Source organism: Manis pentadactyla, chromosome 8 (genome assembly GCF_030020395.1).
Source record: "Manis pentadactyla isolate mManPen7 chromosome 8, mManPen7.hap1, whole genome shotgun sequence".
NCBI lineage: Eukaryota > Metazoa > Chordata > Mammalia > Pholidota > Manidae > Manis > Manis pentadactyla.
Genome location: NC_080026.1, coordinates 129,848,232 through 129,861,057, shown reverse-complemented (window position 1 = coordinate 129,861,057; position 12,826 = coordinate 129,848,232). Strand labels below are relative to the sequence as shown.

Sequence of the window (12,826 nt, the reverse complement as noted above, 5' to 3'; positions counted from 1 at the left end):
TCACCTGTTCATATTTTGACTATTTTCCTGTTGTGTTGATGGCCTTTGTGTAACTAATTTGTAGGAGCTTTGAATAGTATGAAAATAAGCTCTTTGCTTACAATGTGTGTTCCAAATATTCTTAATCTACCACTGGCCTTTAGATGTTGTTTATGGTGGCTCCTACTATGTAATTTTTCATTTATGGTTTCTGGATTTTTTGTCACACTTAGAAAAGTCTTCCCAGATTATATATTAAAAAGTTCCCCTGTGTTTTTCAATTTGTTAAACATTTAAGTCTCTGCCTTATTTGGAATGTATTATAAGAGTGTTTGAATCATTCTTAATTTTCAATCTTATACAGAGGAAAAACAATTTTAAACAAAAAAATGAGCAAAATTATTATCAGTACCAGAGACTCCATATCAATCTTTTCCCTTTCAAAAGTACTAATGTATTCAGAGAGGCTAAGTGCTTCCAGAGTTTCTTGCAAAGTTAGGACTTCCTCATTTTCAACATCAAGTTCACAAGACTCATCCAAAGTCAGCTTTGGCTCTTCAGGCATCTTTAAAAAAAAAGGCAGGGGAACATTGCAAAGCTCAGAAAAACTCCCACAAAATGTCTTTTGATCTACAGAAAATCTTAAATTTTGTTCTACACACAAATCATAATTTTAGGTAGTTTGTCACCCAAAGTTTAAATACTCTGAAAAAAAGGATATAAATGTAACAAATCACTCATGCACCCATTAACTTTTTTTAATCATAAAACTCTTATATTTAAATTTATAATCCTTAAGGAAGAAGAAAAACTCAAACAATAAGCTACATGATTCTATTACCCTGTAAACTTCAGTGTATTCTGATATATAAAAACATTTCAGGGAACAGTTTAGGTTTTGGAAAACTGTGCAGCTCCAACTCTAAGTCTAAATGTTAACTGGGTCATACCTGTTTTTCCTGAAAATGTGGCTGCTTCACAACTCCATTAGCAACAGCAAAAGGCCCAGCAGACTTTGATAAATTCAAATCATTTTGATTAGACAGGATGTCAAATAATATTAAAGAACCTGAGAAAAAGAAGCATTTTACTTTATAATGTACTAAGTACTTTCATAACACTAAATAAATTTTTTTTCCAAAATCCCAAAGCATTAGTCATACAAAAGTTAGATGTTAATCAAGATCTAATAATCAATATTCTTGTTTCATCAAGTAGAAGAAAGTATTCATTATAGTCAATAATACTGTGATTATCTTTGTATGGCAAATTGTTGGTAACTACACTTATTGTGGTGACTATTTTTTAATGTATAAATGAATCACTATGCTACACACTTGAAACCAAAAATAATATTGTGTATCAACTATATACTTCAATTAGGTAACTCATAGAAGCGACCAGCAAAGGCAGAATCTAAACTCAAAGCATTCATTTCTACCCTTTATAAAATTTAAAGTTTCTAATTCTAAATCATGGACTAACACCACCACCCACACTGAAAGCAGTGACGGCTCAACAAAAATTTTGTAAAATGTGGATATTTTGCAGTTTTACCTAAATTGTGACCAGCAACAGAGACTCCTCCTTTGAACTCTGGGTTCCGACTTCTAAAGAGTGCATGCAGGCGGTTTATTTCCATTCCCACTTTTTCAACAATTGTCTGACAGTAGGTGGGGCTATTGTAAAATAAAATATCTAGCAAGGTTTCATTGGTAAAGTGACGAAACCGACCAATACTTGGTAAAGTGATTTTCTTAATATTCCTGTTTAGAAAAGAAAAAAAGTATACTGAGTCAGTATCCACCTTAAACCATGGATTTTTAAAAATTCGGACTCTGATTTCTAAAACCATAATGAGTAAAAGAATGTGAGACTAATTATGAGTTCCTCCCGTAGCCAATCATTATAAACAAACCAAGATAAAGCAAATAGTTATATATGCCTATAACTGTACTATGAATTTGGGGATTCTCAGAAAAGTTATCATACAAAATGAGGCCTATACACAAAATGAGGCCTATACAATGATTTTGTTTTTAAAGAGGAAAGCCTGCTCTTCTATTTTTCTTCCAATTAATTGGAAATCAGGATACGTGACAAAAATGGTGACAGAAAAAACACAGCGCACACAGCAAGGAGTAAGAAAAGAGCTTCATAGAATGAAAATCTTTCCTAATTTGAGAAAGGCCACAGCAAAGTTCATGAACTTTCCACAGAAAAACAAAACACCCTCATAATAGGACCTAAGTAGAGTAACAGATGAAATAAGACAGAATGCTGTTTGTAGAATTAGTTTTATTAAACCATGTGCCCTGAAACATGATGTTCACTAAAATCCAGATAGGCTATTAGCCCTGTGTCTCAGCATAAATATTAACTTATCTGTGGTTCTCAACTGGGTGCATTGAAAATTGAGTGGGGCAATTTCAGCTGTCGCAGTGCCTGGTGAGTGCTGTTGGCCTTCAGTCTAAGGATGCCAATGTCCCTCCTACAATGCCCACAACAACCCTGCACAACAAATAATTATCCTGCCAAGTTAGTCTCTACTGAGAAACAATAATCTAAGTTCATGGTTTTCAACCAGGGACAATTTTACCCCCAGGAGACATTAACAATGCCTGGAGACATTTTGGGGTGATGGTAGAGGCCAGGATGCTGCTTAACATTCCACAATGCAGGACACCCCAACTCAACCACTACAGAGCAGAAAGGTATTTTGAAACTGGCTTAAATTTCTTAGAGTCTCTTAAAATTATTTACCATAGGAATGCATATATATGCATGCACATGCCCCCCCACACCAACAAACATAGAGTAAAGCAGCGTATAAACTTAATAGCTAGTATTTAATCATATGTCAGAGGAAATATATAATTAAAATAAATATATCTGTTGAAGTTATAATAAACTATTTCATTTTATGGTTAAAATTTTGAATCTAAGTTTGACTACTGTGAAAAATGAGTTATCAAAATCCACCAACCTGTCAACACCTGTGGCATGCCCACCCAAGGAACTATGCCAGTGAACCGGAAGGAACTCCACTCTGCTTACTTTCCCATCATCTAAAGATTTCTTGAAATGTGTCTGCAGCAATTTGAGAGAAACCATCCTAAAATCATCCACTTAAAAAAAAAATCAGGGAAGACAAATTGATTAAATTCTCCTAACTTAATGGGTAGTTACCAATTTCCTCAAATATGCCTACATATTTTATAATAAACTATTCAAGGCAAAAAAAAGAGGATGACAATATTAGTCCAAAAAAGAAAAAATTCAAACTTGAGGAAGGTGATTAATTATTTTAGAGGAATGTATAAATGACTGAAAAATATTAGTTTAACAACACTTTTGGGAGGCAGCATGGCACTCTGGGTAGACTCTGGAATCAAACTACCTGCCACAGGATCCCGGTTGGTGGAACCCACAGACCTGGATACAGCAGAGGTTAACTGACCCCTATGGGCCTCAACTCCTCACCTACTAGTGGGTAACACTGACAAGCACCTCTACCCCAAAGCTTTATTGTGAGCGCTGAATGATGTAATACATGCAAGGTACTTAGTACATATCACATAGTCAATAAATATGAACTATTATACAGACATAAAAATAAAACTTCAAACATGTAAGTAAACCACACAGATTCATAGCTCCATTGAACAACTTCTTACAACTAATTCACTGTAAATAAGCCCAACACACACGCGCTCCTCATTGTTGGAACTGCTTAGACAGAGGCTGTTTATCAGAAAAGCTAAATTATCTCCAAGATCCCTTCTAACTATTCAGTCTAAGACTAAGTTATATATCTCCTAATAGCAAATCTAGAAATTAGTTTCTCAGTGATCATTTAAATCTCTTACAGTTCTTCAGCTAGTAGTAAACAGTTGGAAACTATCTTTAAAATGAACAGTTAAAAGTTCTTCCATTAATTCTCAAATCATTCCACGAAATAAAATGACTAACACTTACCACATCCGATAATGCTTCTAAAACGCAAGTCACACACAGGTCCAATGCCATGCACCATGAACACCAAATGGTCAACCTGAGGCATTTCCCCTACAAAAGAAATATATATATATATACACATACATACACACACACACACACACACACAAGCTGGGAAATTATTTGGATTTTCTTATTTGAATAGCAATATTCTAGATATCCCTTTTGCCATCACAAACTTGCCCAAGAAATTCATGACTCTTCCAAGCCAACAAGAGAAGAACAAACCTCATAGTCTGACTTGGCAAAGAACAGTGAACGAAATCAAGACGTGGAAGAGGCAGGCTGCCTCTGGTCCCTGAGTCTAACAGCATATGATGACCAGCAGTTTTGTACCTTAAAAGCCCCACCACCTTATGATTTCTTCAGAACACCCCACATGGAAAAGCAATTTGCCAATATAAAACTTTTCAATCTTTTCCCAAAATCCTTCCCTTTGATTTGTTAGATTCACACTCACTATATAGGAACATCTCTAAGGTAAATCTACTATTTTACGTTCTTTATTTCATTCACTAAGAATACATTTATTCCATAATTTCGTAAGACAATGAAACAAACATGAAGTATGTAACCGCCAATATAAAATCCATACTTTAAATAGCGTGATAGCAAACCAATGACCCCATGAGTCAAATCCTGCTCACTCCCAAAGAGTTTTACTGGAACACAGCTATGCCCATTGATTTACATGCCATCTACAGATGCTCTCACACTACAATGGCAGAGCAGATGTTACAAAGTCCATTTGCGGGCAAAGCCCAAATTATTTACTATTTTGGCCCTGTTTGCCAACTTCTGCACTAGAATAATACAAACTAGATGAAGCAGGACAAAACAAGGCCAGAAATACTACAAGAAGCCTAGTTTCAACCAGAAAAGTGCTTCTTCATAAAAGTAAAAATTTTATAATCTGTATTACCTGGTTTGTGTATCTTCAACAGAATTCTAAACTTCAAAACAAAAAAGAAAACAGATATGGAAGTAATAAAATTAAAAAGAAAGATGTGCACCAACCTGGCTGATTTCTGCAAGTTATGGCAAGTAATCTTAATAATTGTTTCTTTTTTCATGGTTCTAAAAATGATGCTCAATAAAGTCTAAAAACAACCTTGGTCCTAAATAAATTATACACACCAGCAGGAATTTCATCAAGGTTATCATCAACTCCACGCTTTACAACCCTGGGCCTTGTCTGTCCATCTTGCGTGGTTCCCCATTCATCTGGCACTGATGAAGGCTGGAACTGAACAATAACCTTCAAGATAAAACAGAAAGATTATGACAGAGCTCACTCCAAATTCATTTTCACTAAAGACCAAATAATTTAACTCAATACATAATAAACTACTTCGTAGTATGGAAAATTCCTAAGTATAAACAATATAAATATAGTATAAATATAAAGAACTAGTACTGTTCTCCCAAACCAAATTTGTAACAGTCCTGTTAGTATTCATTAGCTATTGAAACAAAGCAAATCAATACCATTATTCCAATGCTTATATTCGGAAAATAACAACTAAATCAGAAGCAGGAAGGGGCAGAAGATGGCGGCGTGAGTAGAGCAACGGAAATCTCCTCCCAAAACAACATATATCTATGAAAATATAACAAAGACAACCCTTCCCAGAATAAAGACCAGAGGACACAGGACAATATCCAGACCACATCCGCACCTGAGAGAACCCAGCGCCTCGCGAAGGGGGTAAGATACAAGCCCCGGCCCCGCGGGAGCCGAGCGCCCCTCCCCCCAGCTCCCGGCGGGAGAAGAGCAGGCAGAGCGGGAGGGAGACGGAGCCCAGGACTGCCGAGCACCCAGCCCCCGCCATTCGGGCCAGAGTGCAGAGCGCTCGATACTAGGAAAACAGGGCAGCAAGAACAGTGAGCAGGCACTGGAGGCTGGGCGACTGAGGGCATAAGAAAAGCGCGCGACCATTTTTTTTTTTTTGCTTTTTTGCTGTTTTGTTTTGGCGAGCGCTTTTTGGGAGTTTTAAAGGGATAGGGACCCCAATACTAGGGAAACAGGGCAGAAAGACCGGTGAGCAGAGGCCTGAGGCTGGCACCGCAGAATAAAGAAAAACGAACAACCACCTTTTTTTTTTTCTTTTTAATTAAAAAAAAATTTTTTTTTTTTCTTTTTTTTTGGTGGGCGTTGTTTTGTTTTGGCGGGTGCTTTTTGGAAGTCTTAAAGGGGCAGGGCGGGTCACTTAATCCAGAGGTAGGGAATCCGGGATCTCTGGGCACCCTAACCCCTGGGCTGCAGGGAGCAGGGAGGCCCCTTACGGAGATAAATAGCCTCCCAGCAGCTCCTGCTCCAACGCGACTCCACCATTTTGGAGTAGCTGCCCGAGCCAGGCCACGCCCACAGCAACAGCGGAGATTAACTCCATAGCAGCCGGGCAGGAAGCAGAAACCCTGTCTGCGCGCAGCTGCGCAGCACAAGCCACTAGAGGCCGTTGTTCTCCCAGGAGAGGAGGGCCACAAACCAACAAGAAGGGAAGTCCTTCCAGCCGTCACTCGTCCCAGTTCTGCAGACTATTCCTATCACCATGAAAAGGCAAAGCTACAGGCAGACAAAGATCACAGAGACAACACCAGAGAAGGAGACAGACCTAACCAGTCTCCCTGAAAAAGAATTCAAAATAAGAATCATAAACATGCTGACAGAGATGCAGAGAAATACGCAAGAGAAATGGGATGAAGTCCGGAAGGAGATCACAGATGCCAGAAAGGAGATCGCAGAAATGAAACAAACTCTGGAAGGGTTTATAAGCAGAATGGATAGAATGCAAGAGGCCATTGATGGAATTGAAATCAGAGAACAGGAACGCATAGAAGCTGACATAGAGAGAGACAAAAGGATCTCCAGGAATGAAACAATATTAAGAGAACTGTGTGACCAATCCAAAAGGAACAATATCCGTATTATAGGGGTCCCAGAAGAAGAAGAGAGAGGAAAAGAGATGGAAAGTATCTTAGAAGAAATAATTGCTGAAAAGTTCCCCACACTGGGGGAGGAAGTAATCGAACAGACCACGGAAATACACAGAACCCCCAACAGAAAGGATCCAAGAAGGGCAACACCAAGACACATAATAATTAAAATGGCAAAGATCAAGGACAAGGAAAGAGTGTTAAAGGCAGCTAGAGAGAAAAAGGTCACCTATAAAGGGAAACCCATCAGGCTAACGTCAGATTTCTCAACAGAAACCCTACAGGCCAGAAGAGAATGGCATGATATATTTAATACAATGAAACAGAAGGGCCTTGAACCAAGGATACTGTATCCAGCACGACTATCATTCAAATATGACGGTGGGATTAAACAATTCCCAGACAAACAAAAGCTGAGGGAATTTGCTTTCCACAAACCACCTCTACAGAACATCTTACAAGGACTGCTCTAGATGGGAGCACTCCTAGAAAGAGCACAGCACAAAACACCCAACATATGAAGAATCGAGGAGGAGGAACAAGAAGGGAGAGAAGAAAAGAATCTCCAGTCAGTGTATATAAAAGCTCAATAAGCGAGCTAAGTTAGGCAGTAAGATACTAAAGAGGCTAACCTTGAACCTTTGGTAACCACGAATTTAAAGCCTGCAATGGCAATAAGTACATATCTTTCAATAGTCACCCTAAATGTTAATGGGTTGAATGCACCAACCAAAAGACACAGAGTAACAGAATGGATAAAAAAGCAAGACCCATCTATATGCTGCTTACAAGAAACTCACCTCAAACCCAAAGACATGTACAGACTAAAAGTCAAGGGATGGAAAAACATATTTCAAGCAAACAACAGTGAGAAGAAAGCAGGGGTTGCAGTACTAATATCAGACAAAATAGACTTCAAAACAAAGAAAGTAACAAGAGATAAAGAAGGACACTACATAATGATAAAGGGCTCAGTCAAACAAGAGGATATAACCATTCTAAATATATATGCACCCAACACAGGAGCACCAGCATATGTGAAACAAATACTAACAGAACTAAAGGGGGATATAGACTGCAATGCATTCATTCTAGGAGACTTCAACACACCACTCACCCCAAAGGATAGATCCACTGGGCAGAAAATAAGTAAGGACACGGAAGCACTGAACAACACAGTAGAGCAGATGGACCTAATAGACATCTATAGAACTCTACATCCAAAAGCAGCGGGATATACATTCTTCTCAAGTACACATGGAACATTCTCCAGAATAGACCACATACTAGGCCACAAAAAGAGCCTCAGAAAATTCCAAAAGATTGAAATCCTACCAACCAACTTTTCAGACCACAAAGGCATAAAACTAGAAATAAACTGTACAAAGAAAGCAAAGAGGCTCACAAACACATGGAGGCTTAACAACACGCTCCTAAATAATCAATGGATCAATGACCAAATCAAAATGGAGATCCAGCAATATATGGAAACAAATGACAACAACAACACTAAGCCCCAACTTCTGTGGGACACAGCAAAAGCAGTCTTAAGAGGAAAGTATATAGCAATCCAAGCATATTTAAAAAAGGAAGAACAATCCCAAATGAATGGTCTAGTGTCACAATTATCGAAATTGGAAAAAGAAGAACAGATGAGGCCTAAGGTCAGCAGAAGGAGGGACATAATAAAGATCAGAGAAGAAATAAATAAAATTGAGAAGAATAAAACAATAGCAAAAATCAATGAAACCAAGAGCTGGTTCTTCGAGAAAATAAACAAAATAGATAAGCCTCTAGCCAGACTTATTAAGAAGAAAAGAGAGTCAACACAAATCAACAGTATCAGAAACGAGAAAGGAAAAATCACGACGGACCCCACGGAAATGCAAAGAATTATTGGAGAATACTATGAAAACCTATATGCTAACAAGCTGGGAAACCTAGGAGAAATGGACAACTTCCTAGAAAAATATAACCTTCCAAAATTGACCCAGGAAGAAACAGAAAATCTAAACAGACCAATTACCAGCAACGAAATTGAAGCGGTAATCAAAAAACTACCAAAGAACAAAACCCCCGGGCCAGACGGATTTACCTCAGAATTTTATCACACATACAGGGAAGACATAATACCCATTCTCCTTAAAGTTTTCCAAAAAATAGAGGAGGAGGGGATACTCCCAAACTCCTTCTATGAAGCTAACATCACCCTAATACCAAAACCAGGCAAAGACCCCACCAAAAAAGAAAACTACAGACCAATATCCCTGATGAACGTAGATGCAAAAATACTCAACAAAATATTAGCAAACCGAATTAAAAAATACATCAAAAGGATCATACACCATGACCAAGTGGGATTCATCCCAGGGATGCAAGGATGGTACAACATTCGAAAGTCCATCAACATCATCCACCACATCAACAAAAAGAAAGACAAAAACCACATGATCATCTCCATAGATGCTGAAAAAGCATTTGACAAAGTTCAACATCCATTCATGTTAAAAACTCTCAGCAAAATGGGAATAGAGGGCAAGTACCTCAACATAATAAAGGCCATCTATGATAAACCCACAGCCAACATTATATTGAACAGCGAGAAGCTGAAAGCATTTCCGCTGAGATCGGGAACTAGACAGGGATGCCCACTCTCTCCACTGTTATTTAACATAGTACTGGAGGTCCTAGCCACGGCAATCAGACAAAATAAAGAAATACAAGGAATCCAGATTGGTAAAGAAGAAGTTAAACTGTCACTATTTGCAGATGACATGATACTGTACATAAAAAACCCTAAAGACTCCACCCCAAAACTACTAGAACTGATATCGGAATACAGGAAAGTTGCAGGATACAAAATCAACACACAGAAATCTGTGGCTTTCCTATATACTAACAACGAACCAACAGAAAGAGAAATCAGGAAAACAACTCCATTCACAATTGCATCCAAAAAAATTAAATACCTAGGAATAAACCTAACCAAAGAAGTGAAAGACTTATACTCTGAAAACTACAAGTCACTCTTAAGAGAAATTAAAGGGGACACTAACAGATGGAAACTCATACCATGCTCGTGGCTAGGAAGAATTAATATCGTCAAAATGGCCATCCTGCCCAAAGCAATATACAGATTTGATGCAATCCCTATGAAACTACAGCAACATTCTTCAATGAACTGGAACAAATAATTCAAAAATTCATATGGAAACACCAAAGACCCCGAATAGCCAAAGCAATCCTGAGAAAGAAGAATAAAGTAGGGGGGATCTCACTCCCCAACTTCAAGCTCTACTATAAAGCCATAGTAATCAAGACAATTTGGTACTGGCACAAGAGCAGAGCCACAGACCAATGGAACAGACTAGAGAATCCAGACATTAACCCAGACATATATGGTCAATTAATATTTGATAAAGGAGCCATGGACATACAATGGCGAAATGACAGTCTCTTCAACAGGTGGTGCTGGCAAAACTGGACAGCTACATGTAGGAGAATGAAACTGGACCATTGTCTAACCCCATATACAAAAGTAAACTCAAAATGGATCAAAGACCTGAATGTAAGCCATGAAACCATTAAACTCTTGGAAGAAAACATAGGCGAAAACCTCTTAGACATAAACATGAGTGACCTCTTCTTGAACATATCTCCCCGGGCAAGGAAAACAACAGCAAAAATGAGTAAGTGGGACTATATTAAGCTGAAAAGCTTCTGTACAGCAAAAGACACCATCAATAGAACAAGAAGGATCCCTACAGTATGGGAGAATATATTTGAAAATGACACATCCGATAAAGGCTTGACGTCCAGAATATATAAAGAGCTCACACGCCTCAACAAACAAAAAACAAATAACCCAATTAAAAAATGGGCAGAGGAACTGAACAGACAGTTCTCCAAAAAAGAAATACAGATGGCCAACAGACACATGAAAAGATGCTCCACATCGCTAATTATCAGAGAAATGCAAATTAAAACTACAATGAGGTTTATCACCTCACACCAGTAAGGATGGCTGCCATCCAAAAGACAAATAACAACAAATGTTGGCGAGGCTGTGGAGAAAGGGGAACCCTCCTACACTGCTGGTGGGAATGTAAGTTAGTTCAACCATTGTGGAAAGCAGTATGGAGGTATATCAAAATGCTTAAAACAGACTTACCATTTGACCCAGGAATTGCACTCCTAGGAATTTACCCTAAGAATGCAGCAATCAAGTTTGCGAAAGACAGATGCACCCCTATGTTTATCGCAGCACTATTTACAATAGCCAAGAATTGGAAGCAACCTAAATGTCCATCATAGATGAATGGATAAAGAAGATGTGGTACATATACACAATGGAATACTACTCAGCCATAAGAAAAGGGCAAATCCAATCATTTGCAGCAACATGGATGGAGCTGGAGGGTATTATGCTCAGTGAAACAAGCCAAGCGGAGAAAGAGAAATACCAAATGATTTCACTTATCTGTGGAATATAAGAACAAAGGAAAAACTGAAGGAACAAAACAGCAGCAGAATCACAGAACTCAAGAATGGACTAACAGGTACCAAAGGGAAAGGGACTGGGGAGGATGGGTGGGTAGGGAGGGATAAGGGGGGGAGAAGTAGGGGGTTATTAAGATTAACATACATGGGGGGTAGGAGAAAAGGGAGGGCTGTACAACACAGAGAAGGCAAGTAGTGATTCTACAACATTTTGCTATGCTGATGGACAGTGACTGTAAAGGGGTTTATAGGGGAGACCTGGTATAGGGGAGAGCCTAGTAAACATAATATTCGTCATGTAAGTGTAGATTAGTGATACCAAAAAAAAAGGAAAAAAAAAAAAAGGGCAGTTCCTGTGTGGTAACCTCCAACGAGTTCTACACAAGGGTATAAAGGGCATATAAAAGTGTAGGCAAAGGGTCTGTTTGTGTTTATACAGAGGATCAAAGCCTAATTGGGCTACCCCGAAAATGAACTAAGATACGATATGAAAAAGAACTTCCAACATCTGCACTCTCTGGAAGACTCATGCCAGAAGATGATCATCAAAACACCCCAACAAAGATCCACGCACTGCTACAGCTGTAGATGCACTCATCCCACCAGTTCCTGGACTTGCCATGGGAATGAGGAAGGAGATATCTAAGCTGGCCTGTGCATACAGTAAAACAACAAATTTGACTGGATCTATACTGTTGGAACTCAACCAAGAATTTGGAGAAGTGCAAATTATAGCGCTCCAAACTCTTACAACTACAGACTATTTACTGTTAAAAGAACATATGGCATGTGAACAGTCCCCAGGAATGGGTTGTTTTAATTTGTCTGATTTCTCTCAGACTGTTCAAGTTCAGTTGGACAATATCCACCATATCATAGATAAGTTTTCACAAATGCCTAAGGTGCCTTAATGGTTTTCTTGGTTTCACTGGAGATGGCTGGTAATTACAGATATGCTTTGGTTATGTAACTATACTCCTATTATGTTAATGTGTGTGCGCAATTTAAGTAGTAGCTTAAAACGTATATATGCTGAAGTTACTCTACAAGAAGATATGTCAAAGAAATAATCAATCTTCCCATGTTTTCTTCCGCCTGCTACTTCTATAGCTTTTCTTCTTCCTTCCTAATTACAACCCTTAAATAGAATTCGTGCCTCATATCAAATTTACCGAGTATCATAATTCTTCCAAGTGGTAAAGATACCTCAAGACAAATGCTGGGCATAGAAGCCACAGGGCATAAATATGCAAAGAAGTAAAAAGCTAACTTTTTCAAACAATAAGGCTTCTCTCTCACTTACCAACTTCACATTTCCCTGTATGGCCCCGGAAGATGACTGGTTAGCCAGAGACGGGTAAGATTCCTCAAGGGAGGAACAACCTAAGACAGG

General features: G+C 38.5%; 1 protein-coding gene across 4 annotated transcripts in view; it reads right to left on the bottom strand.

The window, feature by feature from the left end:
* SEC23IP (SEC23 interacting protein) overlaps nucleotides 1-12,826 on the bottom strand; it is a 65,797-nt gene that overhangs the window by 33,440 nt on the left and 19,531 nt on the right. For all 4 annotated transcript variants that reach the window (XM_057506393.1, XM_057506392.1, XM_036898594.2 and 1 more), the window contains exons 6-11: nucleotides 5,134-5,254; nucleotides 3,958-4,047; nucleotides 2,966-3,107; nucleotides 1,537-1,745; nucleotides 930-1,048; nucleotides 392-544 (exon numbers count right to left, since the gene is read on the bottom strand). In XM_057506393.1, coding sequence (XP_057362376.1) covers nucleotides 392-544; nucleotides 930-1,048; nucleotides 1,537-1,745; nucleotides 2,966-3,107; nucleotides 3,958-4,047; nucleotides 5,134-5,254 — 834 coding nt within the window. The remainder of the gene's footprint in view (nucleotides 1-391; nucleotides 545-929; nucleotides 1,049-1,536; nucleotides 1,746-2,965; nucleotides 3,108-3,957; nucleotides 4,048-5,133; nucleotides 5,255-12,826) is intronic.